General features: G+C 40.7%; 1 protein-coding gene across 5 annotated transcripts in view; it reads left to right on the forward strand.

The window, feature by feature from the left end:
* The first annotated feature begins 6,629 nt into the window (after positions 1–6,629).
* The window catches only part of kiaa1549la (KIAA1549-like a), a 112,040-nt gene continuing 101,872 nt past the window's right edge, over positions 6,630–16,797 (forward strand). For 4 of the 5 annotated variants that reach the window (XM_084936280.1, XM_084936281.1, XM_084936283.1 and 1 more), the window contains exon 1: positions 6,630–7,136. In XM_084936280.1, coding sequence (XP_084792406.1) covers positions 6,896–7,136 — 241 coding nt within the window. In that variant the 5' untranslated portion in view covers positions 6,630–6,895. The remainder of the gene's footprint in view (positions 7,137–16,797) is intronic. The other variant, XM_084936282.1, reaches the window with a different exon arrangement.

The raw sequence follows: 16,797 nt of genomic DNA on the forward strand, positions 1-16,797 counted from the left end.
TTGACCCATTTTGCCAAAGGAAAGGAAGTTGCCTAATAATTATGCACACCTGATATAGGGTGTTGATGTCATTAGACCACACCCCTTCTCATTACAGAGATGCACATCACCTAATATGCTTAATTGGTAGTAGGCTTTCGAGCCTATACAGCTTGGAGTAAGACAACATGCATGAAGAGGATGATGTGGACAAAATACTCATTTGCCTAATAATTCTGCACTCCCTGTACAATAGCTCTGTTCTAGGATGCCCTCTGGACCCAGTGGAGGTGGTGAGTGACAGCAGAATGGTGGCTATGCTGTCATCCCTGTTGGACAACATCTCCCACTGAGCAGCTCCTTCAGTGGCAGGCTGCGGCACCCACGATGTGGGACGGAGAGATTTCGCAGGTCTTTCCTCCCCACTGCTGTCAGACTCCACAACAAAGACTTCAACTGATCAAACACACACATCCACACATGTGCAATAGCAATAACACTAAGTGCAATACTCTTTCTGGCATTGTTGTATTATACTCATATTGTATATAGCATTCACATCAGTGTGAATGTGTATGAATGTTAGACAGTGAGCACAGGTTAATCTAACCTGGAGGACTGGAGCGTCTTGGTGCACTCTGGGGTTCCTACAGCTACACCCTACAGATGAACATACAAGTTAAATCTTTAATTCATTGGTTGCTCTGCCTCTTTCTTTGATCCGGAAAAGCAAAGTGCATGCTGACATTTGGATACTGTGCAGACAACACAACAAGGATTCCATCTATCAAGCAGAAGAACACTCGCTGGCCTAAAACAGAACTTTTTTATGTGATGTAACTCTGCAGGTATTTGTTAGAGCATCAGATCTCAGCAAACCACAGAGCCTGCGCCCTGTGCCAAACCAAACCTCCTGTTTTAAACAATAATTAGTTGTATTTCCGTTCATTTATCCTCTTTCTGACACTACTGTGACATGTCCCCTCCAATCACAACTTCAAGTGATCAATTCAGCTGGAGATGGTGGAAATATGTGGCTTTTGAGTTTGGGCAGCATCCCATTTCGTCAAAAATAGTAGACATGCCTATCTGGAGAGAGCATGGGAATAAAATGTTAACTTTAAAGCTGGCAAAATAACGATGGCTGACTTTATTAGGCAAAAATTTAGATAGAACAAACAAACACACGAATATCCCCTTCCCTTTGGATTTTTATTACCAATGAAAAAATGTGATTAAAAATATGATTAACTGCTGTAAAGAATTATTTGTGGAAAGGTTGTCATTACTAACAATGGTGCACTTTCGCTACAACAACTCAACTTGTCACCTGGACCACAAAAGCCATCATTAGTGAAAATATTTTATTACTGAACCCAATTAGATCTTCTTCTTCAGCTTCTCACCAGAGCGGATCATCTGCCTCATCTCACCCTATCCTTAGTGTCCTCTCTGTCACACTACGTCCATGAATCTTCTTAGCAGTCTTCCACTTTTCCTCTTGCCTGGAAAGTCCATATTCAACACCATCTCCGCATCGCCTCTTGATTAACTTTTATTAACTAACTGCTCGACCTGTTAGTTAATATGTTTGAATGAATGTTTGAGTTTCTGATCCTGACCATTCTGGTCACTCAGCTCCGCCTCCTAGCTGCTCTCACTACCATCTTGTAAACCTTCCCTTTCACACTTGCTGATACCCTTCTGTCACAAAGCATCCCCGACACTCTTCGCCACCTACTCCACATTGCCTCTTGTGCATTGTCCATTGATTTAAATTGTTCACCCCAGGCATTTAAACTCATCTACATTCACTGCTTCTGCTTCTTCACCTTTCAGCCTGTCACACTCATTCAAACACATCTATTTTGGGTTGCTTCCTCTTCCCTCCAGAGCATGCCACCACCTCTCCAGTCTCTCTTCCACCTACTCCCCACTCTTACTACAGATCACAATGTCGTCTGCAAACATCAGCGACTCCTGTATGACCTCAGCAGCTACATTGCCTATCACCATCACAAGAAGGGGCTGTCACATCTGTCACTGCTACACCTCATTGGTGTTTCACTGCCCTCAAACATGTACTGCACCATCCTCACATACTGTTCTTCCTTGTCACACTTGACTTCTTCATACAGCACCACAGATCGACTCTTGGGACCCTATCACATGATTTCTCTAGAGCCACAAAGACAGAGCGCAACTCCTACTGACCTTCTCTGTACTTCTGCATTGATACTCTTAAAGCAAACATCATGTGTGTAGTGCCTTTATCATGAAACGAAGACATACTACTGGCCACTGATCATCACCTGTCGTGTTACCTTAAGTTCCCATAACTTCATCAGCATCAGCCTTCTGTAGTTTCTACAGCTCTGCACATCACCCATAATGGCTGCTGTATTTCTGTAGGTTTCTGTAAATGCAGCTAGTTTTGCACTGAGTTATCACTCACTTCTAAACTGATGATGTCTCTTAAACCATAAAACTTAGCAGTTTATATCAGTGTTTGCATCTTCTGGATATCTCCTTCCCCTACTCCTTGTAGTTTAAGTGCCACAGTTACTCCATTGCTTTTCTAATAAAGGTGCAAAAGTGTGCAAACAGAATGAACAAAACATCAGATTTTTCTCTGTCAGAAAAAAGCCAGCAGTTGCACTTTTAATTTATTTATTTGTGTGATTTGAGCTGTGTGCAAACAGGCCTACCAGGTAGCTTCTCTGCAGGCCTCAATCTGTGCGGGTTAGATGATGATATATACAAATGCATGGTCCTGGAGTATGACTAGCGGGAGCTCTTTCACTAAAATAAAACTTCACTATTATTTCTATAATAGAAATAATGAATATAAAGTTTACAGCATCTTGTCACTGGAAGTTGTTTGCACTGTTTATATATTTATATTATTTACTGTAGGTATTGGTGAAAAAAGCTTTATGTTGTGAAAAACTGAAATCTGAAAATTAGAATTGTTGTGCCTAATTTTGTTGATCTTTTTACATATATTCCTTTTGAAAATACTGAAATTTGTATATTTATTTATTTTTGTTTGTCTGATAGCATTTATTTAAAAAAATAAATCAGACATTTCAAACAGTTACTCGCTACTTGAGTAGTCTTTTCACCAAGTAATTTTTTAATCTTACTTGAGTAACTTTTTTGACGACTAGTTTTCACTTTTACTTGAGTAAAATTATTTTAAAGTAATGCTACTCTTGAGTACAGTTTTTGGATACTCGACCCACCTCTGTTTCTATTACAGCGAATTGGGCACAGAGGGAACTGTGTAACGATGGAGTTCACTTTGAGGCCGTTCCTCCGGCTGCCACCAGGGGTCGCCTGCTTCCAGCTGAACTCAGCCACAAACACTGCCCGCCCGGGGTTTCGGTCCTCTTTCGGAATAATGCGGGAGTTAATCTACTACTAATACAAAAGTTTCATGTCTCATCTCAGTTTTTAGACGGGGGGATAATTAGTCTGTTAGATCCAGTGTGTTCCTGTCATTTCCAGCGTAATTACACCAAACACACAGGCTGTTTCTACCTGCAGGAAGATGCGTCAAGGTGGCCGCAGTTAGCAGAACACGACCGGAAGTGAGCGTCTCGGAAAATCTAAACTCGTATGAATTGGTTTTACAAGAACAAAAAGTGTTAAATGAGCAGCTTGACCAGGCAAGCCTTAAGGAAATTGTAGCTTTATCATCCTAGAACCACGTTTCACCTCCGGAACTCTCTTTTTGTTACATACATATATTTTATTTGTCACTGTCATACTATTGACTTAAACTGGCTATAGCGTATTTATTTCATTATATGTCATTATTTGGAAATATAATGAAAATAAACAAATCCGTTATTTTCAAGAAGTATATAAATTATCTGGCATATTACAAAAACATGTATAGTGTAGCTGTTGGCATGATGACATTGTTTATATAATTTAGATTATGTCTTTATCTTGTCAAGGTCCATGTCATCATTATAAATTGTTTAAGCTGTACATTATTTTATGTTTTTTTATTTTATGTTAAAGTTTTTTGTGCTTTTATTTTGAAGGTCGAGTTTGCTTAAAAGTGGCGCTGGTTTTCCTTTTTGGGAGAAAAAAAAAGGAGAAAACACCTGTAAGCACGCAGCAAGAATGGTCTTTATTGAAAGTCATGTTACGTGGGATGGACTTTAGATACACACAGTTAAAGGAAAGCTCAGAAGAACGGCGGCTAATTCCCTTTTTGGAGCATGCGACCAACGAGGTCTTTATTGATTTATCGTGTTTTGTTGTTTATTTTAGATGACACATTTGGCGTTTTGTTTGTTTTTTTTGCTGGTTTGTCGATAGCAGCTCGTGAAACGCAAATCTGCCACACGTCTGTTCGACCAAATCCAGTTAATCTGCGACGCCAGTTAATCTGGAACACCGGAAACCCATTTGCGTCTGCCTGTGCTTATAATAATGAATTATTATATATAGATACGCATAAAATCTGATAAACCTCTTTAAAGGTTTCTTGATTTTCCCCCATAAATAAGTTTGTAAAAGGACATTTTTCTTTACTCTGAAAATTCTTTCCCAAAACATTTCAATTCAGGATTCTTTGACTGTCATTTCTCTCCTAAAAGGTCTCTGAAGGTCTGGCCTGTGACCCATTTTAACCTCAGGGTGCAACCGCCTAATAAAGGTAGGTTTAATGTGTGGAATCTCCCAGGAATGCAGACTTCTTTTCAATTATTTGGATCTAATGCATTTGAGGTATGTTAGTACCACAGATTGTTGACCATTACTCTGAGCTTTAGGCAAAATATGCAATTTTTAAAATAGAATGTATACATAAAAGGGAAATTTTTAAAATTTAATAGACAGAACACCAAAATCAAAATATGCATAAAAGTTAAGGGGGGAAACAGCCTGGTGTCTTATTGGCTACAGGGACAGAACACTTGGTCCATTGCGAACTGCACTACACTCTAGTGCACTGAAAACCTCCAGTATACCCTCTATCCTGTATGGAGTAGGCTGGCTCAGCAGGCTGCAGCATCAAGTATATCCTGACCTGCAGAGGGAAATAGCAAAATGTGACCAAGTATTCTGCTGAATCTTAACTGAGCAGCAAAAGAATATCTACTATAAACGCATTGCTTTTAATCGAAACCTTCTTAAATCTGGACAATAGGACATACCTGCAGTTGGGATGTCTTGGAGCAGGTTATTTACCAACTGGAAGGTTGGTGATTTGATTCCTGGCGGCTCCAGTCTGTATGCCAAAGTATCTTTGGGCAAGATATTAAAACCCCAGTTGCTCCTAATTCAATAGCGATCAGTTATACGTAGAAAAAAGGTGTTTGTATGAATGTAAATATGTGTGAATGAGGCGTTCTGTATAAAGCATCTGAAACGCTCAAGTAGCATAGAAAAATCACTATATAGGAATAAGTCAGTTTACTGCAAAAGGAAAAGGTGACAGCAGTGTTTGGATTGTGGAGTATAAGTAGACTAAAGTGGAAGCACAATCAAATACACCTGCCTTAAACCTGTTCTGTGAAACACACAAAACCATCCACAGTGAGTGTGGAGGTGAGTTAGTGTGCTTAAAAGAACCATATATTAGTGGATGCACCACTAAGATAATAATGCACAATAGACAGCTGGAACAATTTGAAGTGCAAAAAATTTGGATGTCACCCTTTATGAAAAAGTCACTACTGGCCTGTGAGGTAACTTGGGAGTGTGCGCTCGTTAGTCAGACGGACACAGAACATCCCAACCCTCTGATTTTTATAATTTGTTGATGTTTGTTGAAGTAAAGCTTACCACTGGTGACTAAAATCTCATTGAGTTGTTCTATGTTTAAAAATGATTACTGGAGTTCAGTCACTCAGGTTGTGCTTCTTCTTCCTCTTACTTTAAAAAAAGCTGTGGCACCACAAGTGCAGTGGGCTGCTGGTAACCAAAGTTAGTTGCATAAAAAAAGACTGCTTCTTCTTCTCAATTTAAAATTTCAGAAATTGACTTGATATGCTAATGTCATCACTAGATCCTGCTTCTAAATAATACAGACATTTAAGATTTAAAATTAAATCCAGACATTCTGAACTGTTAAATGTAAGTAAATCTTGCACTAAAAGAAAAAAGAAACAATTTAAAGAAGGAGCAACTAGAGGAATAGTCTGGCGAGGAGTGGTTGATGAAAATGCAGGAAGATGGTGATGAGTTAATTGCGAACAGATGCGACAGCCGGGGAGCTAGAAGAAAGCGTTATGTTTAAGGTAAGTACAAAGAAAAACATCGGCAAACATCGAAGATGTCAAAACTGGGCCAAAAACTGAGAGTAGCAATGCACAGGAAAACAGAAACAGGGCAGAAACCGGAGACTTTTACAGACCTGCAAGACATGGATTGGAAAATCAGTTCTCATATTTATTTCATATTTACTTCTTATGTTCATTTGAAGTAATGCATTATCAGAATTATCCTCTAGTCTTTTTATTGAATCAGCATTGCGGCTGACGGAAAATATTGTTCTCCTATAAACTTTGGTAGCATATAATTCTTGAATTAATCTGGTTTCCAGCCTGAAGAATAGCTCGTGTATACAAAGTGCACGCGGTTTTATTTTGAAGAGAACTTCGGTTGGTTTCCGGGTCTGTATCTGTGCATTGACACAGCTGCCAGCAGATATGGAGAGCGCCTTGCGGACGCAGTAGGGACATCAGACTTCACGCACGCACACAGAAACTGACACAGCCAGACGCGCAAAAGGAGAAAACTAACGCTTCTTTGTTTCCTCGTCGACCTTCACAGCCTCCAGCAGGCTCATGGAGAGCGGAGCCCTGCTTGTCCGAACCGGGGGCAGGTTGATCGGATGCCTTTCATCCCAGCAGCGCCGTTAGATGTTTCCCATTCAGGATTAACTGGTTGACCAATGGCTCCCAAACATGCGCGCCTCTCCAGCAGCGGTGGCCCCGGGGTCGGAGGGGTAAATAAGAAAGAAGACCCCTGCTCTTCCTCCTCGTCGCTATGGATCCTGGATGCGGGGATGGTGGCCGTCTACTCGCCGAGGATCGGGAAGAGGACGCGCGTGCTGAATGGAATGGTGGCCCGGTGGTTTGTGACCATCGGCGCGGTGCTGATGCTGATGATGCAGAGCTCCCTGGCCGCTGACGGTAAGACCCCGATGCTCTGTCTTTTTCCTGTCACTGAGAGGAGCCCTGTATTATTTTTCTAATTACGTAAATAAAGCATAAACCACGCGATCAGCCGCCGAGTCGCGCTAATGTTTTGAATCCACTCTCGAGCTGGCTCCATGAAAACAGTGATGAAGAGCCAGTGGAGATGAAGACCTAATGAAACTCTGTTAGACAAGAGACGAGCTGCAAAAGCAGCAGCTATGTTAATGCACCCGGAGGTGTTGTGGCGATTTCTGAAGGGGTTCCTGTTGTTGTTTATACATTTACCGTATTGATTTATTTGTCTGACTGATTTTAAATCTCTTTATTTTGCGTTTGAACCGTCGGTGTAGTGTCACAGAGGCCCTAACCGATGTCACGGCCCCAAACAGGCAGCCGGAGCGCACTGTGGACCGCAGCGCTACGCTCACCGCGGCCGCTTCTTTGCGTTAAGGAGGAAACTTTTTATTCATTCATGGAAAATTGGGCCCCGAGGTCTTCAGCCTCGATTAAGATCCATAGGGGACGTTTCGTAGTCGGCACAAATGAATAATTTAGGATCTCTATGTGCTCACAGACATCCGAGGATAAAAAGCAAAAATAAAAGCACCAGTCCTCATTCAGAGAAGCAATAATTAATGCAGGAAGCTGTTTCTTTAATACTGACAGCAAAGCCTCCGCGTAATCCTTTGGGATATGCATATACTGGAAATTACTGTTTCAGTCCCTTAAGAAGATGCTGTTTCTTTTTCTTAAGGAAATAATTCAGGCCTTAAGTTGGGTCATTTTGTGTCAGAATGCCTTCATACACTGACATGTTCCTGGGTTTTGGCTGGAACGACCGCGCAGGCATCACTGCTCATCTGTTAGTCATGTTTAGACTGATTACAGGTTTGATGAAATCTTATAAAAGAAGAGAATTAAATACACAGAAACTGACTTTGGACGCATAGCAACAGTAAACCTCGTCTGATAAAGGGAGAAATCTGCAAAGCTGTGCTAAAAATTCACAAACAACACAATTAGAATTTATTTGCTTCAGTCAGATCCAGTGGAGATGAGAAATAAACGGCCATTTCATCCAATTTGCAAAACATATTTTCTCATTTAATCTGACTTTTTTTTTTTTTTGAGCTTTCAAATCTTTAAGTCAAGTCTGTTCAGCTGAAATAATCCACAACACGTGTATTGAGATGTGAATGCCTGTACACAATAAATATTGTTAAAATAAAACACAAATGTGACAACACACAGCCCGTCTGAACCGCAGTTTATTGGTGGTGCTCACAGCTCCGAGGGTGACATTTGCAAAAATGTCAAATGTCCTGTCGCTTTCCAGGAATAATGAGTCAGTGTGGCCAGCCCCAGTGAGAACAGTATTAAAAATATCTTTTCAAACTTTCAATTAAAGTGACACACGAATAATTATAATAAATATGTTGGCCCTCTGCCAAGATAGCATGTACACTGTAGCAGTATCTGGGAAAAGACAGTTAAAAAAAAGCTAAGGAATAAATGAGCTTCAGCTTAGATAAACTCATTTTTCTGAGGTACCAACCATATTACATCAGACAAATACAAAGTGAATATGCTTCTTGTTATAATTAAATGCAGCTGCAAATTTACTTGAACTGTATTATTCATCTGTTCATATTTGCCTTTATGGAAAGCGAATAACGTCCCATGAAAATTACAATATAAAGTAAGCCTACTGGACACGATGTCAATGTAAAAGCCCCAAAATGCAGTGCAGTGGTGTAATAATGTGAACGTTCAATGTAACGTTTTGGTGCGGTTTCTGTGTTTGAATGGCAGGTTTCCCTGAAATGTTGTGCAACAGTGGGCAACAGGCATGTAGTTGATATTTCTCTGCTTTAGTGGCTACGTAGGAAGTGCTACACAATTAGTGCCAACATGTGTATATAAACCCTAATTTTCATTTACATGGCTCAGGACCTAATGAATCAGATGCCACTGGTGCAATGCGTGGGTAACGACAGAGTGCACCTCTGTTTCTGTATTTTGTACAAATGACAACCTCCAGGTCTAAAAAACAAAGGTAGCACTGAAGCACCAAAAACTGCAGTTCCTCTAATGGCCACTTGAGGGTGGCTCCAAAAGTGAGTGGGGAAAAAACTCCTGTGGGAAAATATTAAATGCTATCATTAAAATGCGTGTTTTACAGTGCGCTACAAAAACGCAAGACAAATTCTTTTACAAATAGAACGCGTACATTTACATATAAAACACATAAAGTTAGGGGTACTTTGACAGGTGTGTCAGGAGAAGCACCTGCAGTTAGTTTGGGGTTTTTCACATGTTTTTGTTCTTCAATATTGGTGAGTGAAATTATAATATTATAATAATCTGTTACCCATGTGTTTTTGTCTGTGTATGAATTACAGATCTATAGTTTATGGACATAGCTTGCTAAAAAACTCACAAACATTAGCCGATAACTTAGCACTCTACCCTGTTTTCCAGATATACAGTCGTTTCTAGCTCCAAAAACCCCTGACGGCAGCAGCCAAATTGTTAACAATGAAATTTCAAAATGCAGCAACGATTGCTAGATTTAATTGCATTTAAATCTCTGATCAAAAAAATCAACAATTTGTATTATTAAAACCAGCAAAGCCCTAAAAATTTCTAAAGTTTTTCTTTTGGAGAGAAAATGGTGACCAGGTTGCTCCGTCTGTGAGCATGAAGAAATAGTGTGAAGTGTAAATTTGATATAAAAAAGTACTGCAAATGTATTCAAGCCCCAGTGTATTTTGTGCAGAAGGTGTTTCAGCCTCTCCATCATGGGAATCACGGCAGTGAAAATTGCCTTCAGCTTCTACTTCACAGAGTTTCAACAAGTTAGACTATATTGACAGCCTGTGTTCGACAAAGGCCTCAAACAAACCACACAAATCAAACGATCAAACTTAAATTATAGGACTATAGGATTTACTGCCATCTTTTATATACAGTGAATGGTTTTGTCTCACTTCCACGATGTTGCCACACCTGCAGCTGACAATGTTGCTCTAAAGGAGTGACCTGTTCTGGTCTAAGTAGTGCATCAGAAAAGATAACTTCATACGTGTTCATACATATATGGTGATGTTATGGGAGATCAGACGTCTCACATCACTTTATATAAAAAAAAATGCAGCACATTCCCCGACACACTCCTCTCCCTCATTTTTCCCTAAAACGAGTAATTAAAGGACAGGTGTGAATTAATGGAATAGTTTAGTAGCAGCTCTGTTGGCTTGCTGCTGGTTTATATTTGCATAATAATTTAAGCGATTGTCTGACTGACTTGCACACTCAGTGCCATGTAGTTAAAGGAAGATTGTCTCTCTCTCTCTCTTTCTGTCTCAGTGCCACTTTACCAGCCTCACTTCCCGATCAAACTGGAAAATAATGAAATTCGGGCTCGTCTTAATAACAAATGCCGCCACTACTCAGGGTGTGATTAGAGGGTAATAAAGAGAGACTGCACCCCTGTGATAGGAACATCTTCATTAGATGCATAAACCTGTTGTTGGGTGAAGATTTGAGAAAATGGAGACGATTGCCAAAGTATTTAGCAAAAGAGAGTTTATCTGCCCAGCCTCCCGAGTTAAATCAGAGCAAATCGCCCACTCGCTCTGGATGATATATCCTCTTTTATGTCATGCTGCTGTGCCACTTAAGAGTGAGCTGTTCCATAGAATGGCTCAGGGAGATTTGACTTTCTCTCTCGTACCTGGTTACTCAAGCCTTTGGCTGTTTCAATTTTTTTCCCAGAGAGAAAATGTTCCCATTGTATTTTTGTTTTCTGCATTTAGAACAGAAAAAAGATGCTTTGAAGGCTGATGCCCAGCTGGTGTGTGTATGTGTGTGTGTCTGCAGGCTCATACAGTATGTGAATGTAGGCGTTTTCTTTAATAGGTCTACAGAGATCTTCATCCTCAGTCAATAGCTGAGATCTATTGGTCCACGTTACCATGGGAACAGATCTGCAGCTAGTACTTTTTCTCACTGTGTGTCTGTGTTTGTCAGTCAGGGAGTGAAAATAACATCTGAGTAAGTGCCAGGTTAGAGTCTGTTGCCTAATGATCGGCGTCTGATGACACACCAGCGGAGATGAAACGCTCCCCGTGCTGCACTGTTTCAAAATCAACTCAAACCTTCTGCTTCCAGCTGCTAAACATCCGGTTTTCTGGTCGTCTGACTCACTGCATCCTGCTGCTGTTGTTTTCTTAGTGTTTAACATCATATGCGACTGAATCTCTTTCACTTCAGGATGCTTCACAAGCAGCAACGTGACAGCTGATGTCAGTTAGCTGTGCCTTTTAAACATGGACTGAAGGCAGCTTAAGAGATTGGGCTTTATTTGTTCGTTATGGCATCATGATATATGTTCCTAACCCCGTTTCACAGGAGGGCTTGGTGAATTTTGGTGGCTGTTCCTTTCAACTTTAGATGGATCCAAGCCAGCTCTTGTAAAGTGTGACATCTTTTTATGAACATTAAAATCACACACCTGCTTGATGTTCTGCAGATCTACCACATTCTGCAGAAACAGCTGTAGCTCTGTGATGTCCTGTGGTGCCTGGCACCAGATCCTTAGGTTTTAGTGAGTTGCAGGGTGGGGCCTAAGAAGGTCAGACACTCATTGTGTTGGGGATTGTCCTGCTGAGAGAGACAGCTGCCATCGGGGAGTGCTGTTGTTATAATATGGGTTGATTGGTCTGTAGCAGAGTTATAATTCATAGTATGTGTCAAAGTAACAGATGTGATCAGGATCAGAGGTTTCCCATCAGAATATTACATAGCAACAACAAAAAGATCAGTGTTATTAACTTTACATGTCAGGAGTTTTAATTTCGTTTTGCTCGCTCAGATACAAATATTCAGAAAACCAAAAGCTGCTTGGTCATTTCGGATCTTTAGTAAAACGCCTTATCTTGGTGACTTGGGCATTAGATGGCATGCTTATATTTTTTGGTCTATAAATAGCTGAATCAGATAAAGTCCGGGAATCTAATAACCAGGAGCCGGACTGTGAGGAATTGAATGTCTGGCCACAGAGTCATTGATAAATTCTGATGCTACCGATCATGTATCTGATGTCATCAATTAAAGCAATCGATTGTGCTGATTACATAGAGGGAAACTGGGCTCCTCCCCGCCTCCTGTGGCTTCAGAGAGAGAGGAGGAGGAGGAGGAGGAAGAGGAGCTGGCTGAGCATCAGAGCCCTGACAATCAGATTAAAAGTTTGTGGTGCTGCAAAGGAAAGACGAGACAGAACGAGGAGGAGGAGGTAATCAGTCGGTCACTTAGTGAGGCTGATTTAAATGTGACTTTAGGCTCAGTGCAATTTCAGCTCAAAGCAAAGAATAGCGTTCAGATGGAGAGACTGCTTTTATTAATACTGCTGCTTCACTTACGTCAGTGAACTTTGACAGAGCTTTGCAGCCCCGTTACCCACTGTGTAACAATGACACATACTAAATCTGTGGTGGCACTGAATAATAAATAAGATAAAATCTATAAATATTTATCTGTAGCTTTATCAAATGTGAAAGGAGAACAACTTTACCGTGTATTCTTCTTCTGCATATGTCAATTTTTAGTACATTTTACTCATAATTGCGGTGAATTCCGCCCGCTTCACAGAGCACTTAAGCTCCGAGCTCGTGTTTAATGCACGGGGAATGTCAGACGCGATACCTCTGAAAACTCTGATGACGGCTGACAGATGAGAAGGCTTGCTGCGCTACAACCTGCTCTATTTGATGCCAGTTACTTGGCTTCATAAGGATTCCTGCTCACACACGATCGCTCGGTTCATCCGTTTAGAAACCCTGACAAATCAAATGAACGGCAGCGCTGCACGCTCCAATGTGTCCTCTTCAGCTCTCAAGTAAATAACATTTCCAAGATTCAATCCAAAGAGGTTTGCAAAGCCACAGTTCACTTCTGCTCAATTTATTTGGTGTCAAAGCATGTCTCATAAGAAGTATTAGAAAAGGGGATGTAATCAAACATTGGGGAAATGAAAACCGGTGCTTCAGCAGCTTTGCTCCAAGGGTTTTGAATCCTGTAGTTATAACAAAAGCCATAATCTATAGATAGGGATGTAAGGAGGTCAGAGGGAATGTTTTGGATAGCCTTACACTCAGATTATTCCTAAACTGTATAAAAAAAATAAAAAAAAGATGGATGTAGACAGCATGAAGTTGCAGTTTTACATGGGACTCAAGCTTTTTACGCTTCCTGTTGGCTTCATTCTTCCTGGACGGTTGCCGCTTGGTTTTAAAAGATGGACTTTTAATGTGAAAGATAATCATCAACAAAATATAAAGAAACTCAGCAAAGCCCTTAAAACCAAATCTGAATAGAATTTTTGCCTTTTAGTTCAGCGATCCCCAACCTTTTTTGCACCACAGAGACCGGTTTATGTCCGACAATATTTTCACAGACCGGCCTGTTGCGGATAAATACAACAAAACAAAACCAGTACCGGTACCCCCCCAAAAAAAGATTTATTCATAACACACGGGAAAAGACCCAGGGAAACCGAGTTAATGGTTTAAAAAAAAAAAACGCTAAAAACTGATAAAAACTCTGGAAACCATGAATTCCACACCTGAGCCTCAACTCTTGCGGCCCGGTACAAAACGACCGGTCCGTGGCCCGGAGGTTGGGGACCGCTGTTGTAGTTGACAGGTAATTCTGCAAGAAAAGCTTCCTTCTTTTTTGTGTAAAAACTCTGAAATTAGCTCATGAGTAAAATGAATTTCCATCATTAAGTACCAAAAATGTTCCCTGCTTCCAAACAGGGATAGAAAACATTTGAAAACCACTGCAGTGGATGAGACACATGACAAGTATGGAAACACCCATTATTAGTAGAGATGGCACGATACCACTTTTTTATGTCCGATACCGATATCATAAATTTGGATATCTGCCGATACGAATCTGATATAGTGTGTTTTTTAATCAATAAAACTGTTTTTTTAATATCTTGCTGAATTTTGTATGAGTTCATACTCAAGTTTAAATAAACAACAACACTAAAGCTATTCTGTTATACCTGTATGCAAAAAATACACTGCACCCAAAATATTTCATAGTTCAGCAACACTGATCAATCTAATAAACTTAAACCTGCTCCATCCTTCCTATTCTTGTATTTTAAAGAGTACTTAGCAGAAATATTAAGCAACCTAACTAATAGGGTTCTAAAACTCCCAGCAAAAAAATAAAAATAAAAATAGGGAACCACCCTCCACCTCATGATGCTTAATCGACGTAATCAACTATAATTTGATGCAGTGTGAAAAAAAAAGAAAAAAAAAAAATACACAGAAATCAGTTATTTTTCAAGAATAATTAAATAGATTCAACATCTTTCTTCAACAAAATTGCAGACTGCACAGATGGTACCTTCCCAAAGGAAAAAGTAGTATAGCTTACTAGGGTATATTAGACTTAATAGTTACTATATACAGTAATGGACTTCTATACATTTTACATCAGATTAAATATTTGGGTGTAAGATTCAGATAATTATTTATTAAAAACTAGACATTTTAAATGAGAATAAGAAAGAAAAGTATGTCTTTGTGCCCCCTTTTCCCTGGCTAAACTTTGCTAGATCCGCTCCTGCACAGTTACCAGCGTCAGCTACTTAGAAAAAGATCCTGGTGTAGAAAGTAATATTAAATAAATTCTAACAACAGCTTATCAAGCTTAAACGTGCTGCTGTTGTTCAGCCGCTGGTTTCCTCTTTCTGGTGCGAAGTGGGCGATAAACAAACAAGAGAGACAACTCGCGACAGAAAAGCCGATCAGCTGATCATTGATCAGTTTCACATTGAAGTAGCAGGAGGAGAGGGGGAGAGAGAGAGAGAGAGAGGCAGTCGCTCCATATATCGGTTGTTAAGCTTAACGCGGGAATGCTTTACAAACATTCAGAGATGAACTTACACACTTGCTTTACTTCTCTCTGGGATCACTTCCTCGGAGATGAAATGCGGGATTGCTAGCGAGGCTACAAATACGCACAGCCGCTCTATCACGTGACCCGTACTCCTGCATGTGCTACGGTTATGAGCCGAGTTACGCCGTGTCGCAAGTTTTGTGAGGTGCTTTTTTGATATTTAATGGATCGATTACATTTTTTATTTTTATTTTTCTCCGATATCCGATCCAGTAATTTACGTCAGTATCGGACCGATACCGATACGTAATATCGGCTCGGTCCATCTCTAATTATTAGGTCATTTAAAGATGGTTGCATCGGGTCTGCATAGTTGTAAATGAAATCCCAACAGTCCCAGATTGTTCTTGCCAACTTAACCTTCAATAACATATGAAGGTTTTCTCATAGCTGACCTTGACCACACTTGTGAAGGCATGAAATATGAAAAGTATGTAAATGTTAAGGACATCCTCCCTTTGAGCCAACTTTATTGTAAAGGCTGGTGGGGCTTCTCGGCTCACTGTCAGAGCTGTATGCCCGAGATGACCTTATTAGCAGAGGCATCGATTTTAATAGTTACTTCAGCCCTTTGCGAGGTATTAGCAGATATTTCATCAAGACGAGTGACAACAGTTGGAGCAGAAACCCGACTCACAGCATGGAGGACAGGGCCATCAAGACTGCTCTGGCCTCAAGGATTAAAGTTTTGAGTTGTAGCTTAAATTAACACTGCTGCTGCTCATGCTCAGACCCTAGCTGGCTGTCTTTGCATCATAATGAGACGGTAGCTTTTCTTTGCTCTTGTGCTCCCCCCCTCCCCTGTATCTGAAGGGCTCAGGTGATCAGAGGTGTGGCAGCACATCTAAGAAGAGGATTCTGCCTGCAATGGATCCAAGGCCAAAGATCCTGCATTTGGTCCCAGAGGCTGGAGCGGTGTGGGAGTGGAGGTGGGGTGAGGGAGTGGGGTCACTGCATCATCCGAGCACATGTTCTCAGCATTAAAGCAGCAGTGGCTCATTTTGCATCGCTCTGCTTGGCTGCACTCCATTCTGTGCTTCTCTGATTATGCACTGCTGGAGCTTTTCACACTGACGAGGAGAAAAAAAAACCCCTCACAGGAGTAAGTTTGGCTTTCCACACAACACAGATTTAAACCAGCACCATGGTCACTAAATCATGAAATTAAAAAGCCAGCAGAGTTTTAAAAACTGATAGCATTATTTTTCAAAGTAAAATGCTTATTATGGATTTGCCAAATATTTTCTTGTGAGTCCTTTTAGAGTTTTTTGTCATTCACGATTATTTTGTACCACTGAGGCTTCTTTTTAGTGCAGATAGAGTTTGTAGTGATGCGTGCTGTCATGTTAAACGTCTCCTCTGGCTGCGCTGTCATACCTCTTACTGTTGCCAGGCAGAAACGCAGCGCAGCTTCAAAGAAGTGCTGATGAACGCTAATGATATGACTGACACAGCTCTATTTTAGCTGTGCTCTGGCGAGTGTTTTTGTGACTGCGAGCAAGCTAACCAGGCCAAACATCTCTCACAGAGAGTCCTTATCTGATCTGTCCTTCTTTGACACACACACACGCACGCGCACACACACATGCAGTGGCACAAAGTCACATTCAGTGCAGAGCATCAGTGTACCAGACAGCTCCTTTCTGCAGCACTCTGAAGTTAATAATCTATT

Source organism: Perissodus microlepis, chromosome 7 (genome assembly GCF_051167445.1).
Source record: "Perissodus microlepis isolate ML-2025 ecotype Zambia chromosome 7, ASM5116744v1, whole genome shotgun sequence".
NCBI lineage: Eukaryota > Metazoa > Chordata > Actinopteri > Cichliformes > Cichlidae > Perissodus > Perissodus microlepis.